Source organism: Simochromis diagramma, unplaced genomic scaffold (genome assembly GCF_900408965.1).
Source record: "Simochromis diagramma unplaced genomic scaffold, fSimDia1.1 OVJJ01000304.1, whole genome shotgun sequence".
Classification (NCBI taxonomy): Eukaryota; Metazoa; Chordata; class Actinopteri; order Cichliformes; family Cichlidae; genus Simochromis; species Simochromis diagramma.
In genome coordinates, this window is record NW_024387030.1 from 20,424,463 (window position 1) to 20,442,639 (window position 18,177).

The following is an 18,177-nucleotide window of genomic DNA, read 5'->3' on the forward strand; positions in this document are numbered from 1 at the left end:
CAAGCAAATAAGCTGTCTCTTTATAGTCCCTGTCATGACTCTCTCCGCAGCACTTTTGATCCATCATTGATGCAGCGGATGGATAACCGCACTGGAGCGGTCAGCGAGTTGACCAGCTGGGAATGAGATCAGCACCCCCAATCTGAGGCCATCGCGAAAATGGAGTGCCCACTCCGGGTCTGAGGTCCTCCCCAAGAGAGTTCACGTAGGTGTCTTTTCGCGAGTGAGGAGAAGCGAGATCGACGACGGTTGGGGTGCGGTACATAGGGAGCTGCACCGGCAGTCGTGTGAAGAGGGACTGCGGTAAAGCGAAGCTCATTCGTCGATCTCGATCTTACCCTCACCTATGGCACGAAGCTGTGGTTAGTGAACGAGATCGGGATACAGCGGCGGAAATGGCTGCCTCTCCCTAGAGTGTAGTTCGGCCATCGGGAGGGGCTCAGATAGTGCACTGCGCTCCACTGAAAGCCAGCTGAGGTGTTCGGGCAGTATGCCCCCTGGGCGCCTCCTGGCGAGGTGTTCCAGGCATTTCCCCGGGAGGGGCCTCGGGCAACCCAGGAACGTGGAAGATTATCTCTCGGATGGCTGGAACCTTGGATCCCCGAAAGCTGGCTGCTGGGGAGAGGAGGACCTTTGCTAGCGCAACCCGACCCGGATACGGCTAAAGGTGGATGGATGGATTTGAAAAACCTAGCCCAGAGGACGTAGGGTCCAGGGAAATGTGTTGAAGTTGAACCTCAACTATTCAGATGAAGATTTTGAAAAGACCTGACTGTATTAACTGAATATTCCTGCCTCGGAAGATATTTACAGTATCTGCTGAACTTTCTGAAATTCCGGAGAGGGATGTGTTGAAGTTGACTCACATCGGATGTATAATGATTTGAAATTCCATAATTGTATTGATTGGCTTATTGAATTGCATAAATGTCCTTTAATTTTTGAGGAATTTTCCAGTAAATCTGGCTGAAACTTGGCACCACAGGATACAGTAGGCTGCTACAGAGAAGGAATGTGTTGAAAGTTGGACCTCAACTACTCAGGATGATTTTTAATGAATTTTTGAAAATTGACATAATTCTATTGTATTGACTGTATTGGATTGAATAGAAGTTTCAATTAATTTCTGAGGAATTTTACAGTAAATCTGGCTGAAACTTGGCACACAGGTACAGTAGGTGTCCCAGAGGAGGGATGTGTTGAAAGTTGTACCTCAACTACTAAGGATGATTTTTAATGAATTTCTGAAATAGACATAATTGTATTGACTGTATTGGGCTGTTCCATTGTAATTTGTGTGCGCGCGTGTGCGTGTGACTGTTCGCGCGCGCGCACGTGTGCGCGAGTATAGGCTTTCAATCAGGATATAAAGCGAAAAGGCGCTACGGTAAAGACTGGTGTAAAAGCGCAAGGAAATTTATGCGGCGGATAGGAGGCGGCTGGCTTGACCGCGGCTCACAAATGACGGCTCACTTTACCGCGGTAAACCCAGGTGGTGCTTCGGCTTTAATTCTGATGGCAATAGAACCAAACGGGATAGGTGGGAAAAAAAAGTTTGTGTTTAGGAGTTTTGTCTTTGGGCTTTGGGATGAACCGGTTTTTGTCTGAGTGTGTGGCTGGGTCTGAAGTACACTGGGATGTCGTGCTTAGAGAAGACTCTCCTGAGTTTTTCTGATAAACCGGCTACATAGGGGATGACAATATTGTTAAATCTACCAGTTAACGCTTGCTTGTTAGTTAGCTTAATGCTTATTCTTATCTTCGGCTTATTCTTAATTACTTTTAATCATTTTTAATTATTATTTTTGACTGTTTTATCCTTACACTTAGTTTTCTTTTATATGCAATTCTTTTGCTTTTGTGTTTTAATGCCATTCAACCTGCTAGCATGTTTTGGTACCTTGCCATAGCCCTCATCCTTCCCTGTTACTTCATCCTACTCTCTTAAGCACTTTGGTACACCACTGGTTTTTAAATGTGCTATATAAATAAAGTTTGTTGTTTTGTTGTTGTTGTGTTTGTCTTTCGGATCCTTCCTAGTTGGGAGGATAGGGCTTAAAATCTGGGACTCTCCACCAGTTGCTCTTAGAACTGAAGAAGCTTCTCCAAACACTTTTCTTTCCAAGCTCCTTAGACCACACCAGACTACCTACCATTGCTCCGTTGTCCAGTTCTGATGCTCACATGCACATTGGTGGTGGTTTTGGTGGTAGATGCAGGTCAGCATGGGCACCCTGGGAGGTCTGCAGTTATGCAGCCCCATTTGCAAACTGGAATGCACTGTGTATTCCCACACATATCAATTGAGCTATCAGTAATTTTTAAACCAGCATCAACTTTTTTGGCAATTTGAGCAACATTAGCTTGTCACAGTTACTCCCTGTGTGCATCAGTGAGACTTGGCCAGTGATGACCCTGTCACTGGCTCACCACTCTTTCTTCCTTGGACCATTTTGATAGATACTGACCACTGCAGACCAGGAAACTCCCACAAGAACTGCAGTTTTGGAGATGCTCTAACCCATCTAGTCACATCACAATTTGGCCCATTTTTCCTGCTTCTAACACATCAACGTTGGGACCTACATGTTCACTTGTTCGCTGATATAGCCCACTCACTAACAGTTGCTATCATGAAGAAATATCAGTGTTATTCACTTCACCTGTCAGTGCTCATGTTATACCTGATCAGTGAATTGCACTGGAGCAGCCCTTGAATTTATATAAGAGTTCATAATTGAACCACTTATTTTACTTGTAAATAAAACCACTAATTGCTCAGCTGTACCGGTGATGTGAATGGTTAAATAAACCATAAAGCCATAAATAAAGTCAAACACCACAGTCTGTTTTTTTAAACCGAAGTTGTATTCAACACATTTGTAAATATCATGTTTACAGAACATTCGGATTGTGTACAAGACTTAACTCTTCCACCAAAGAATGCAGTAATACCAGCAGAGAGCCCAAGTGGGGGGGTTGTCCCACTCCCGCTGCAGTGAAGATGACAGATCAGTTTTAAAGGTGGTGTAAGTTGGCGGTGAGCGTTATTGTTTCAGGACAGCGACTCGAGCTCAATAATGTCTCAGAAGGGCTGTTTGAACGGAACATCAATTATTCATCCTCTCATATGTACAGTCTCTTTGACAGCTGCTTCACACGCTCCCGTCAAATCTGCTGTATCAGTGGAATCTGTCTCCTCATCGTCCTTCTCCGTCAGCAGAGGACGGCGCGTGCACCAGACACAGACATCCGTTTTTCGATTCAGGGACCGAACTCACGGGGACCGGAGTAAATGGAGCGTTTTGTCAAAATAACTTACGGAAGACTATTTGTGAATCACACTTAAAGTGAAAGGTTTTTCTATTTCTCAGCCAACAAAGTTCACTAATACACAGAAGCATTCCGAGAAGGGTATGAAAAACAAATCTGCAATTGTGGATATTTAACACATTTTACTATAAAAAATACGTCATTTATCAAATCTCAGTAGAATTGTGTTGGAAAGTAAAACCTTTCACATATGATGATGGAAGGTAGTGCAATATAAGAGATCATATGGTAAACTTCAATGAACAATTCATTCCCATTAAATGCAAACTTGACCTTAAAGGGGACCTTTTTGCTTTTCCTTCTTTTCTATCACACAAACATATTTTATGTTATTCACTACGTCAAGGAAGGAAATCATTTTCATGAACTAAGCAGGATACGGTAAGTAGGCATTATTTTGAACTGTGAATCGTACGACGTTGCTCATTTAAGAGTTCAAGAATAAAAATACGGAGTGAGAATGAGCAGAATGGGTCCCCTTTAAGAGCATTTTGTCCGAGGCCAGCAGCTTAGCTGAACCTACAAAACCATTTACTAGAAGGTGATTTGCAGCACACGCTAGTTCCCAATTGGAAGCTTGGTTGAAGCTACAAGGAATAGCTGTTTGGAAAAGTAACCGATTAAACTATTCGTTTTACTTTTCTGGATTAGATGACACAGCTATTTTCCACAAACGTTTCATATCATCGCGGCAAAGTGCTCTTCCCAAAATTGGCACTCCAGCGATGCACTGTATGATATATTAAGTGGAAACATTTACATCTAAGTTCTAGGGTAATAAAACTATTAGTGATTTAATAAATTTGTTGAACTTAAAATAAATAATTGACTTAATGCTAATGGAGTTTTTTTAAATAAAAGAAATCCTTAATGACTCAGTATTTTAATATAGAGTTGCTTCTAGCAAGCTCTTTTTTTCCTTTTGGTTGTTCACAATAAAATATACAAAGTTTTTTCAAAAGTTTCTTCTAATAAGATCTCAAATTTGAAATATGTATTTTCATCTTTTTCAAGTTCAGCCCTCATTGGTCGGTGGATATCGAGGCATCATCTACTGGTAAACAATTTTTCTTCTTCTTCTGTAGTTTAAGCAACAGTTCTGTGCTCCTCCTTCTTAAGCACACATTTAAGTGTGAAACTTCCGTCACAGTGGTTTAAAAACATCATGTCTCTCTGTAAACCCCGAAAGCTGTCGGCAAACTCTCCTCCTCCTCTCATCTGAAGGTGAGGCTTTAAAAGAAAATTTACCAAAAAAAAAATAAAGTACAGTCTACAGTTTTTTCTCTCCACTCAGACGAAATCATCTGCGTATTGCAGAAACATCATGAAAAGCAGGGAATGTCCAGAACAGCTGCAGGTCGCCCAAAGTGCCTCGGGTTATAGCAGCAGCAGGAGCAGCAGCAGAAATGCAGGCAGGTCAGAAACGCCCGTCCTTAGATCAGGACAGGGTGAAAACTTTTTTTTGTTTGTTTTTCAACTTTTCTTTCAGCTTTTCCAGAAGCTTCGACGACCAGAAGGAACCCTGCCGCCCTCTCCTGTGGTTTGGAGGTTGAACACTAGGTGGTGACACCTCCTCGTGATCAGCTGGAGCTGCTGGAGCTGCCGCCCTGCTGCGCCTTCGATGCTGAAACAGAAAAAACAAAGACATTCAGAAATGAAATTCTGTCTCAAGATATAATTTAAAAGCATTTGCTGTGGAAATAAACTGCGCTTTGTCCGGGGTTCGTTTGTACCTGTGAGGTCTCTGAAGCGTCTCTTGGCCTCGGCTCGCTCCTCAGAGTCGAAATACCAAACTGTGATGGCGTACCTGAAACACAAACGGCAAGAACAGTGTCTTCAGTGGTTGCCATTGCTGTCTGTAACGACCAGTGTGTGTTAATAAGGGTTACGTTTTTGCTAATTAATTTGCCATGTTTTAAGGAAAATTACAACACATCTAACAAATGCCAACAAAGGCAGATGGTCCAAGTCATCATGTCTGTAGTAGTTACAGGAGAAGCTGCCTCATGAATTGGGGTACTGATGGGTTGGTTGGCGGGTTACCTGGTGGTATAGGAAGGCTGCACTTCATGTGGGTTCCTGCGGTCTGACCAAAAGAAGAGCAGCCTATCAAAAAGTGGCTTGATGTCTGCCACGTACGACTTCCCTTCTGGAAAGATCCTGAGGATGCCGCCATGCTCCTGATAAACAACAGCAGGAAAGACAATTTAGTGAAAGTTCTTTTTCTCTCATTTCTATTCACTCCTGTCCCCGGACAGAAACCAATAATGTGCAAATATTCACATCTTAATTCAAATCAGTCGCGATCACTTCCTCTGATTTTATCAAGTCAAAGGAAGCAAAAAAACATTTCATACTGATATCATCAGAGATCAAAGTCAGAAACTTCACTATTCACTCAGCTCACAATCAGACTTGAAATCATAAAAAAGATTCGAGATGGTGATCAAACACGACAAACTGAAAAGAGGGTTCGATAAATGAATAAATGAACAAAGTGTAATAAGCACCTTGGCATTCCAGTTCTTGTTGAGGTAGTAGATGCAGGTGATGCAGCGTCCATCGCAGTTGGGATTGTCCACGTGCTTGACATAACCCGCCCCATTTCCTGGGTAACACGCCACCATAGCCTAAACAGACACGCACAAGCAGAAATAATTAGAGCACTCCTGTGTCACTACTACCACAAAACCCTGCTGCTTTAAATGCACTTCACCACGAGCTCGGACATCATAGAAAGCGCTAACATTAACTGCTATTTTTCCTCATGTGTCTCATATTTGACTACATCACACAGATAAATAAATAAAGTTTTTGCTTCACAGATTTATTTACGAAACATAATGGAAAACAGCACATACAAACAGAATTGATTAGTTATTACTTGGTTACTTTTTATTTTTGTTACCACCGACATTGTAATTATTGATAATTGTGGTTCTCATCAGTAGAATTTAACTGAGGCTTTGTAAACTTGTGAGCTGTCACAACTGCTGCTCACGTTTTTCCAAATTTTTACAAATCAAACCACCAACACATGAATCAAGAAAGAAAAGAAGAGAAGTTCTGAAACTGGAGTATAATGGAAGGAACTGATGAATAGTAAAAATACTAAAATATCAGGAATAAAATTGTAGTGTTAACAGAGATAACAGGAAATAAAAATTTACTAGACTGTTCTTTTAGTTTAGCACAATCTGATGTAATAAGATGACCATTTCCTGTGGCTTGTTTTGGAAATATAATAACATAATATAAAAACAAGTAATGCTGAACGAGTACAGTGGCTGATATAATCTTCGAAATAAAAGCTGGCGCGTTGAAAATCTGTTATGCTGACACAATTACACATACTTCCTCTATGTGTGTGCGCACCAATGTAGGTGTGTGTGTGGTGGTTATTTACTAATATTTCTCGTGTCCAGATGTGCTTGTTGTGGTTGCATGCCTACACACCGAGTCGCACGTACACACATGTATGTGTACATATGTGTGTGTGTGCATACGTGCTGCCAGTCAGTATTGGGAGGAAATTGGAACAGCCGCGCTTGTGGTTACAGTATTGATAAGAGGCCATAATAGTTTTGCAAATACCGACAGATTTCCCAACACAACCAGGAATCCTGACGTCACTGAGATTTTGGCCCCATCATCTATTTGTTCCACTATTTTTTGAAAATGAGCCATTTCTTTTTACATGTTTAAAATGAAAGAAATACTAAAACTAGAATACCAGTTCTTACAAACCAGTGCTTTGACTAGAAAGTCCTCATAATTAATTGCTTCCTCGAAGCAATAAATAAAAATAAAATAATAAAAATACAATAAATATTCACAGAAAACGAGTTCATTTCAGTTAAAATGGAAACCTTTTCCAAACAGGACATGGGAGGTGGGAGCTAGGGGGGGGGGGGGTTCCCTGCATCCCCTCCCTGCAGCGCTGCGACCTCATAACCCCAGCAGGAAGTGTCTGATAAGCTCAGAGTAAGAGACGAGACTGTGAGACGTGAGACTGTGTCTCAGAGTCCACAGAAAACAAAGCACAAACTGTGATCCTTGCCGATGAAACAAAACCCAGTGGTCACAAACAGCTGATTCTGTGCTACTCAGGTTAGATCTGCTCAGACTGCCCACTGCAGCTAAACACCTACATCTAGCATTTCACAGACTGATATTATTATTTACTTGGGCTTGCAGTAAAACACACCTGCCCCTTTAATTTTTTCCAAAACAGAAAAAAATATTAAAAGACAATTTATTAAAGTTTTGTGCAAGTTTCCATGTTTCACCATTTGGCACTGAAAAATCAATCATTTTTTCCAGAATGTGGACCCTATTTTACAAATGAAAGAAAAAAAGAAAAGGAAAATGACGTTAGAGAAGATTGATGCTTGTTAAAAACACATGTTCCTTAAACGCGCCAAAACAAACATCAGCAGCACTGATTTATGTCAAAGCGTGTTATCTTTACCATCTCTCTGACGTCAACGTCGTCACCTCACCCCGACGATTACACACAGACTGCACGCAAGCCCCTCGACCAATGCCTGTAGCTCAATGTACGCACATGTCCAAGACATGAGCGTGATTTGCATTTATTCACGGAACCTCGATAGCAGAAAATTATAGAGGCAAAACAGCAGCAGTCACGCTGTCAACGTGCTTGCCCCTTTTCTCTGATGGGATTTTATTGTGAACCCCCCTTATTGTCAAACACATGCGTGCAAAGGCCTTCTACACCTTTGCACGCTCCATAGAATCTCTTGGAAGCGAACATCCTGTTCACTTCCTTTCCTTTACGATTATCAACACACATGCCAGTTTATACAGGAAGGTCACAGTGCAGATTAACCCCCGATCCAATAGACCATTCCCTCGATACATCAACGACAACAGCAGCACACCTTTAGTAACCTTACTGACATCAACATGTACCACCTGATGTCTGTGTTTATACACCCGTCGCATGCAACCATGTAGACGCCACATCCCTTCCCTTTTGGGCGCTCTCGCTGTGAAACGCCCCTCTCTATTGCTTTTCATGAGAAGGGGATCGGGATGGTGGGTGGGTGCAGAAGTCAAGCCCCCGTCAGTGTGTGCGAGGGACTCCAAACGTGCACGTAGTTTCAGGCCTCCCTGGCTGCCAGTGACGACAAACCCCTAGCGCTGATAACAAGCGGCTGACCTGCTCCACAGGCTCGCTCTGAGGGGAAGTGGAGAAATCACGCAAGTTTGTTTACACGCCGCCACTAGGGCACGTACACACACACACACATACATACAGGCTTCATCATCATTACCGTCATCGTACAAGTGAGTTCCTGTAGAATGAGGAAAAAAAAAAAAAAAAAAAAAAAAAAAAAAAAAAAAAAAAGCGCAGTGACAGAGGAGGGGGGCTGAGCGGAGATGAAATGATACACTGTGAGAGGAAAAGGGCTGAAAACAAAACGCCTTAGAACTGTTTTTCAATTCAACTTTATCTTATCTCTCTAGCAGAGGGAGATGCAGAGAGGGGGGAGGAGAGGGGCACGGGGAGATGTTGTGCAGGTGTGGTGATGTCTGTGCGGTTGTTTGGCAGGTTTCCAGCCAGCTGATGGTTTAATGACAAAGCTACGTGTGGCGCGTGAGGCTACAGCGTGTCTGCAGCGCCACCGACATCCAACAGCAGTGATTCTGCAACTTTTAGCAAACCCAGTCCAAGAGGTTTTAAGACCTTTTTAATGCCTCACAGATACTGGAGCTAGACTGTTTGGCTTCAACCACCTAACAGACTGGTGTCAAGCAATGCTTGGAGTTGGGTTTGTCTACTACTTTGGGTGCAATCTTTGATTTTTAATTATGTCCAGCTGCTTGTATCATAATCAGAATTGTATTTCAAACTATTATTAAAGGTTTTTTGTGTCCTCCACACAAAAGACAAATCCTGCTGTTTATTCTCCTGCATCATCTCCACGTGTGTGTGTGTGTGTGTGTGTGTGTGTGTGTGTGTGTGTGTGTGTGTGTGTGTGTGTGTTGTAACCAGGCTGACCCGTTTCCACAAGAAGTTCTATCTGATAACACATACACACACAAACATGTGATAAGAGCTTACTGTACACTGCAGCACGTGAATGTGTGTGTGTGTGTGTAATGAGGATACTGTATGTGAGTGAGTGAGCTTTAGTGTGTGTCGAGGAGGAGTGAAGGAAGAATTGAATGTGTACGTGAGAATGTCCACTGCTACACGCGCATACCTTCACGCCCACTCACACGAATGGGCGTGTATCTGTTCTGCTGTGTCTGACTTTCCGAGGAACAACGTCTTTATAGGGACATTTTTGAAAATTTAAGACAGTTTGGTCGCTCCTTGCTTTGGGATTTAAAACTTTAACAAGAACTTTTTGAGAGTTAGGCTTAGTTTTAAAGTTAAGGTCGGGGTCATTCGAGCCCAAGTGATGCTGATCTCAGAGAAAAGGACACAGACACAGTCTGGCATCCATCAAACACTGACTTGATGTTGTTATTTCAATAAATTAGCTGACTAGTTTTTGCAGGCTTTTGATATCATTTATCTAACATATTTTTCCATCTGTGTAAAATAGAATATCTGTAAGTGACTGACTAGATCTCCCCCTTTCTGTTGAGTTTCAGTTTTTATGCTCTCCTGTAACCAAAATGTAAAGTCTCACATCTCTTAGATATATTCAATTAGATTTTTAGAAATGTCAAACAACAACAACAACAAAACAAAATGTGAATTTTTGCAAATCAGATCCAAATGACATTGAGGTATTTTAATAAAATGCAGTCTCAGTCTTGGAGTTCCTCTAAGTGCCACTTGGGGCTGGTACCAAAAAGGAATCAATGCCCATAGACTCCCATGTTGAGCATTAAAAGCATATCCTAGTACAAAAATTGATTTTGGCCTCAATGGCTGGTTTCCACTTTCATAAAACTCTGAGTAGGGGGAATATGTTTATGACACATCCACCTGGATTTTTATATTAGGAAGATGCCCACACTGATTGGGACACCATACAGGTAGTCATGGGGTTTGCTAGGCTTGCTGTGACTATAGACGTGAAATTATGTTACGAGGTGACAAACCCTTCAAATTTTTCTTAAAATGCAGCTCATAAATGTGTCTTTTTTTGCAGGTTGAATCAAGGAGATCCCAAGATTCATTGTGGATTGGTGATTTGGACAGTCCAAGCAAAGTGGTCAAAGAATTCTCTTTTAAATGTAAGCACAGTTCACTCACCGATCGAGCAGTACCGATGTTAAAATTACTGAATTTCAAATTAAGTTACATTTATGACGCGAGTCGTCACTTATTGCGGCCCAAGTCCAGCAGTCTAAAAGCCTTTAAAACAAAAAGCAGCTTAAATTTTTAATTTAATCTTACACAGACTGTGGCAGTGTTATAGGTAATGAATACTACCGTCTTAATTTGTCTTAGGACTGCAAATGTCTAGAGTCAGGGGGAGACTGAGAAACCCACTGATGCAAAACTTCTTTGGTGCTTCAGAGGAGAGGTGATGGGATAGAGGTTTTCCACTGCTGATGGACCTCTGGGACAAATTCATCAATGTGCGAGAAAAGGGAAGAGAAACTAGAGTCTGGAGCACCAGCTTAATGCGTGAGCTGTTTTCTACCAGTCCCTCAACTATAGAAAAATTTAAACCGATTCCTAAATATTTGCTACCTATATTTAAAGCAAGTATCAGCAACAAAATGTCCTTGAAGATAAGTGTGTTTCCCCCCACACACTTATGATACAACAAGATTTTCTCACCCAGTTTACCCTTATTTTCACCTGAAACACACAAAATGATCACAATTTTATTTAGTTTTCTAACATTATAATTAATATTGCCCTTAAACAAAAGTAACTAAACCTTTCGTTCAAATATAGTGGTTTCAGTATGTTTGTCTCTCAGATGTAGTATTTTAGGTACAAAGCGATATGAAACGGAAGTAAGTAAATGTATTTTGATCAGTTAAATTCCACCTCCGGCCATTTTTATGGAAATGTATGAAAAATATACATCCTATAATAAAATAATACATTTAATGTAGGCCCTTGAATATTTTATTATACTGTGCCAAAGTGAAATGACATTAGTCACACAAACTACACTAACTGTTTACTGACTAATTGTAACACTACTGTTAGCCAAAGGACACAGCTTAATAACGTTGTTTTTACATGTGCCAAGTACATCACAAAATCTAAAAGTTCTCCAGTAAAAGTAAAACAAATTAGATAAAATAAAGATTTTCTCTAGCTGCTGTGCACACGAAACAGTGCGTTGTATCTACACCATCTCACTTAAGGGCGCCTTAGTTTCAGCCTTCAGTCTTCACAACTTGCATTATTATTCCTACAACACTGCTGTTCATTATCTGTCTGAGAGTTGTAGAGTTAAAGTTGTTAACACATTAATAAAACTTTAGATTTACTTTGAACTGCATTGTACTGCATGTCAATTCAGCAGTTTATATACTGCTAGTAAATACAATATTGTTATTATTATGTGGAGGCTCATTCTGGGTCAATGCCCACAGGTTTCTGTTCAGGTTAATAGGTAGAGACGATACATGTAAAAGCTGAGAATGGTACTCCTACGACGGAACCGTAATCTTCACGCCATTAATCATCACAGCAGCGGAGAACACCAGAGGACCTGACCTGATGTCGTAAATTCCCTGCCCTTCCTGCACCGTGTTCTGGTTTCTGAAACACTGGCTCAGGGCCCAGAATTGGTCAGTTACTGAAATACTGCCAAAAGGCCAACAAGTTACTGAGAAAAAGAAGAACGTCCAAGCACAACAGAAAGAAAGAAAAGGATAGAGGAAATAAAGCAGAGCTCCAGTCAGTGCCTAGTGATTAAAACAGACCGGAGGTATGTAGAGTCCACTTGAGCTCACATCTGCCTTTTTCACAACTAACAATTCACTGTAATAAATACCAATATTAAAACCACTGTCGCAGCATGCCATGTTTTTGTGCAAGAGCTTTGGTGTGTTTACTTCTAAGCATGATGCACCTTTCCACTGAGCAGCTAGAGGAGGAGAGGATGTGAGGAGTGTGTGATGAGCCAAGCTGTTAAATGAAAGAAGGAAGGCCTGAGATAAACAGCATCTCCTGATCTCAGCATCACTTATAACCAGCTGGAGTCCAAACCAGCGCACAGCTTCGGCACAATGCCACTACTGACAGTGGGGAGTGACATCTCCGTTTTTATTTTAACCTGTGAGTTCCAGACACACGAAGTTTATTTTTAACTGCTGACTGGAGTTTGTTGATGGTGAAAACTACACGAAGCAAGTTATAAAGTCTTTACGGTCTACATCACAAATAAATTATATAAAAAAAATAGTTAAAGAATTTGTTACTTAACTAAAATGAGTTTACTAAAGTCGGCTTGAAACAGTGTACCCTTTTAAAAAGTACATATCTTATGATGCTTATTTCGGGGTTTTACTCACTTTAACTCTGAATAAACTACTCACGATGTGCTTTATTTGGGCTTTTTGGTTTTCAAACATTCGACGACAAACTACTCATGGAAGCAGGTCTGATCGTGTTTAAAGATCGGTTCGTATTTTGCTTTCCTCAGTTTTGTCAGCTCTGGTCCTCTGCGTCTCCTGTTTGGTCGCTCCCGATCAAATACTGGCACATTTTGGCCCTTTATTAGCTTGTTTTTCTGAATCGTCACGATGGCTGTAAACCAGGATCGTGCCACCAGGCGGTTTCGCTTACCTGGGATCTTTCCCGAATCGCTTTGTTTCCCAGCCTCCCGGAGCAAAAGGAGATCAGCTTATCGATCAGGTTGAGCAAGAAGTTGATGGCCTCGCAGCCGCGTTCCGATCCGCTCACCCAGGCGATCTTGTCTCCACGGATGCTCCTCCGGTGGACTGCCGGGACGGATCCGGCCAGCCGGCCGTCCTGCAGAACTCCAGAGCGGTGCATGTCTTTCACCTGATCCAACACCGCGCCCCCGGCCAGCTCGCCGAGGAGTCCGTCCACGTAGTAGAAGCCGTATTCCTGCAGGGCCGGGACGACCTGCTCAAGAGCCAAACGCTCCAATTCCGTGTCCGATAAGTGTTCAATGAAAGGCATTTTAACTGTTGAGGTAATCTTGGAAGTTTAAAAAAACGTACAAAAAGAAACGAGTCGCAGGTTCAAAGTTTTGGCTGTAAAATGATTGACTCGACAAACAGAGAGAGGGAAGCCCGTTTCGCCGTCAGCTCTGTTTCTGCGACGGTCTGAATTCAGCCCTGCTGAAGTCCAACAGTCAGCACCGAGCTGACAGAGTTCACGGAATACCTCTGAAGTCCTGCGTTGCTCCGCTCGCGTTTATCATTCTGCCCACGACACAGGCGATCAAGCGACTGTACAAGTACACCACATCCGGTAACGGATTTCACAATAAGTGTCGCACTGCCTGACAAACCTTTTGCCTCTTGGTGTGTTTAATTTTTAACGGTGGTCGAGGGGATTGCTAGTTATTACAAGGGTGTCTGGAACATCAGTTCCAGAAAAAATAAAATAATAAATATCTGAAAGAATAAACCTTCAGCATGGGACTAAAATATTTCAGTATGAGACTAAACAGGCTGCTATAGAGCATATCTCATTAATTGCTGAAAACTAATCAATAATATGATCAAAAGACATTTTAACAAATCATTTTTGTACAAGTGATTTGTCACGTAAAATGCTAAATATTCTAAGCTCAGTAATAGTTCAAACTAATCTGTCGCTTTATATATACACTAAGCATTCTGATGAAATTCAACTGTATTGAAATTCGTCATGATGCTTAACTGTAAAACACAAAGCTAACTTTTAAATCAAATGCACTAATTCTGATATTGATTCGACATTTAGCCTTCAATAAGACGAATTCCTCTGAATTGACAATTGATTCTTGAGAGTTACGATAGTTTTATAGCTTTATTTTACAGGAATACCGGCCTACTTCCGGTGGCATTCCTCTAGCTTTACAGTAGAGATCGGGGAGTGAATGTGCGAGGAGTGAGAGACGTGCTGGATGTGATGCCCACTGTGTGGGGGAGAGGTGAGGCTTCGTGACTTCCCCACTGCGTTTCTCTTATATGGCCTCCTCTTACATCACGTGACGATTCGCGTGCCAAATCATTTTCACTTGAATTCCCACACAAAACAAGCGGTACACAAAAAAACAATGTGCCAGAACAAGAAACCACGGCAGCACAAACTCCACACAGATCATTCACCTCGTTGTCAGCAACACAAAGTATCACGCAGTAAAGTTGCCACAATGCGAGTTAGTTAAAGTTAAAGGAGCAGCAGTGGTTCGGTAACGTGCCCACGCGCTGGGCGTGCCCGTCGCCATTAAGTACTACGTGAGCTGCATGTAGCCCTCGCGCTCACTGCCTTCTCCCCTCCCTAACGGAAGTAAACAGTGAACGTGTACTTGACCACGTGCAGGGAAAATACAAAGCAGCTGCAACGGAAACTATCATGCAGCATACAGGATAATAATATTAAAATAAATAAATAAATATATAAATAATAATAACAATAAAACTAAACCCATAAACAATTGAAGTGTATTACCAGGTATGTCTTAAAATCGTTCATCTTTAATTAATTATTTGCAGCAATTTTAAATTCTAGTATTCAATTAAATTTTATTTATACAGCGCCAAATCACAACAACAGTTGCCTCAAGGCGCTTTATATTTTAAGGTAGACCCTACAATAATACTTAAATAATACTTAATACTTAACTTACCCCAGAAAATCATTACCGACAAAATATAGTTAAAGAAATAAAGTGGGAAAAAAACTGCTCTGAGCCCCCCTCTCCAACAACATATAAGACTATGATTATGGTACTATAATTATTACAGTGGAGTGTTGAATGCTGCACACTTTGATTACAGAGACTCAAAAAATAAAGATTGACTTTATGTCAGATATTGGATTATTTGAACACATACTGGGAGACGTTAAGCTGGAAAAAAACAAAAAAACAAAAACAAATCAGGATTCCACAGACCTGCTGAGATATGTGAGCCCAACAGCTCTTTGCTTTTCATAAGACAACGGAAAGGTTTGAAATGGCTGGTTTAATCTACAGCATTATAAAATGTTGTATTGTTCACTGTGTAAAAACTTCCTATGATTACCACAAGCTGTAAAAACGCAGTGTAGTAAAAAGCACAATGTTACACTCTGAAATAATTTGGAAGTATAATTCAAGAAAAGTGTACTCAAGCACTGTAACCTCCTAAATGTTCTTAATTACTGTCAGGAAAAACATTTGAAATCTCTCACAGTAGTCCTTTAACACAAAGCACCATCCCAGACTGTACACATAAACTCCAAAGTAATCAAGAGTTTATTGAGAAATAGGTGCCCTGCCAATATTGGCAGTTATGTACAAATCACTGATAAAAATAAAGATTCAAAGATCCTGAGGAAACACTAAAACAGAATTCCTATGGAATTAAATCACCTTCAGATATAAAGTAAGTGAGGTGCGTGGGGATGTAGACGGAGTATGACAGCTACTAACCTTGTGCCTTCCTCTGATCTTGTGCTTCCCCAACTTCCCATCGGCGTAGGTGACCAGTTTGTCCATCTTCGACAGCAGGTAGCCGATGTTCTCGCAGCCCGGCTCGTTTCCTTCCACCCAAACGATCTGGTCTCCACGAATACTCCTAGTGTTGTCCAGGCCTCTGCTGGCCAGCTTGCCGTCCTGCATCTTCCCGGAGTGGTGCAGCTCTTGGACCTCTTGCAGAACCCGGTCTCCAATTTTGCTCCCGAGGAAGTTGTCAATGATGCACATGCCATAGGAGTTCATGCTGGGGATGATGTAGTGGAGCACCAGTCTGTGACTGCTGCGGTACCTCCGGTCTTTGGATCTGGGATGGGCGCTCCAGGGAAGAGCATAGGGTACGATCCCGGCCCTATTTTTCCCAGCCCCAGCCCTGGCTATATCTCTGACTGTTTTCCCGACTTCACTCACAGCTTCAATTCCAGCTTCAACCCCAGTCCCATTTTCTTGGATCTGACCTTTCATGTCTGCAACTGTAACACTGTTGCTGCTGGTCCCAAATGTAACGCCATCTCCAGTATCGAACCCTGTATCAAATCCAGCTTTGACACCAGTCCCAACCTGGGGCTCTACCTTGGCCCCCACAAAAGTGTCTCCAGGTCCAGTGTCAGCACTGCTAAACCTCCAGGGGAGCAGCTGATCTGCATGTCTGTGGTCATTATCATCATCATTGACAAGTTTGTGGGAGTCAGTTTTAATTTCTTCCTTATTCACAACCTTGGATAGAGGACTCATGTCTGCATGCGTTCCCATCCGACTTGTTTAGCTGCTCTACACTCTGCTGACTGTTTTATAGGAAAGCACAAAGCCCCCAGGAAAGAACAGGAAGACAGAAAATGAGCAAGCTGGTTTCCAAAATAAGAGTGAGAGTAAAGGCCACCTTAATAGCTACACAAACAGCCATTACAAAAATATATCAAGAAGTTGAAAAAAAAAGTATCACAAGAATATATGCTGGAAAGGATTTTCCTTCACTATCCAAAAACCATCCAAAATCATTTGTCGACAATGCTTTTATTTTGAAAGTTTTGGTCAGACGTTTTTGTTGCATTGTACTTTAATGGGTTAGGATAGTTTTTGAAAGTCTAATAATAATAATAATAATAATAATAATAATAATAATAATAATAATAATAATAACAATAATAATAATAATAATAATAATGTTTTAGGTTGTTCCACCGTCTACCGTGACCTTTTTAGCAGGATAGCCTGTCTATCGAAGTTGTACTTTTAAACTTATTCAGTAAAATATAGGCGGACTGTTCCTCCAAAACATACACAGAATGTCTTAAAACAGCTATCTGACGCGCATTTCTGCCAGCATCGCGCTGTTTGGCCGACTCCAGACCGTTTGTATCTGCCAAACGTAGAGTAAAGTCGTATTTTTTACGTTGTCATTACAAAAATAAAAACAACATTTTCTCGGAAACAGCTGTCGGGGTAGTGTACCTGCTGGTTTTTCCCCCAGTCAAAAAGCCGTGTGAATCCCGTTACTGCTCCCAAAAAAGTCGCAGTGGAATAATCTGCTGTCACCTCGGAACGTACGTGACTTGCGGCAGATTCTAGTACAGAGGCAGCCTCGGATGACCGAAGCACGCACTGAGAGCTCGAGCGAAGCGTGCACGTTAGCTGAGACATCCCGAGAGTGCAGGAAGGGGCTGAAACATCACTGCTGCTATATAAAGACGCAGAGCTAAACTTTAAAGAAGTGACCATCAGATTAATAATGTCGGTTTGCTAATAAAAGCAACACGTATGCCGATTTTCTGGTGACTGTATCTTACAGCCGTCGAACTGTACAATACCCCTATTTAAACGTGCATTGGTTAAGTTAGTTATCTGTTTAAGCACATTTAAGTAGAGAGAACCAAGAGATTTTGAGTAATTATAAAAAAGGAAGAAGAAACCTCTAGGTTCATTTATTTAATGATAAATAAATGATTAATGATAATTTAATCCTCTTTCTCAGAGGAAGGCGTATAGATACGTAAACACGGCATAATACTATTTAGCTCTGGAAGGATCTAAACTTTAGAGATCGCTATAAGTAGACATTAAGGTCAGGGGAGAAGATAAGGTGTGGTCAGGGGTGGCCAAGGTCACCACAGCAACTCTATTCAACCCACATATAAAATGTAAAAGTTTACCTTCATGAAATGAATGTTTTTGTTTGTTTGTTTGTTTGTTTAAAATTACAGACATTGATTTTTTTTTTTAACAAAAGGATGTTAGAAAATTATGTTGTCAG

General features: G+C 41.4%; 1 protein-coding gene across 3 annotated transcripts; it reads right to left on the reverse strand.

Moving 5' to 3' along the window:
- Positions 1 to 2,847: 2,847 nt before the first annotated feature.
- Positions 2,848 to 17,549, reverse strand: egln3 (egl-9 family hypoxia-inducible factor 3). Of its 3 annotated transcripts, XM_040042049.1 has the most exons (6): positions 17,379 to 17,549; positions 15,885 to 16,711; positions 5,844 to 5,963; positions 5,377 to 5,513; positions 5,067 to 5,140; positions 2,848 to 4,957 (listed from the first exon to the last, which is right to left on the reverse strand). In XM_040042049.1, exons 2-6 carry the CDS (start codon positions 16,677 to 16,679, stop codon positions 4,914 to 4,916), a joined length of 1,170 nt encoding a protein of 389 aa, XP_039897983.1. In that variant the 5' UTR covers positions 16,680 to 16,711; positions 17,379 to 17,549; the 3' UTR covers positions 2,848 to 4,913. The 3 variants fall into 3 exon arrangements, with proteins under 3 accessions (XP_039897983.1, XP_039897981.1, XP_039897984.1); XM_040042047.1 differs by having other exon boundaries at positions 15,885 to 17,549; XM_040042050.1 differs by lacking the exons at positions 15,885 to 16,711; positions 17,379 to 17,549 and adding an exon at positions 13,079 to 13,906.
- Positions 17,550 to 18,177: the final 628 nt, after the last annotated feature.

Excerpts from the sequence above, each read along its gene's own strand:
- egln3 (XM_040042049.1), bottom strand. The coding sequence starts at position 16,679 with ATGGGAACGCATGCAGACATGAGTCCTCTATCCAAGGTTGTGAATAAG. Across the intron at positions 5,514-5,843 it reads ACAAGAACTGGAATGCCAAG|GAGCATGGCGGCATCCTCAG; the intron begins GTGCTTATTACA and ends GTTGTTTATCAG. Across the intron at positions 4,958-5,066 it reads ACGCTTCAGAGACCTCACAG|CATCGAAGGCGCAGCAGGGC; the intron begins GTACAAACGAAC and ends TTTCTGTTTCAG.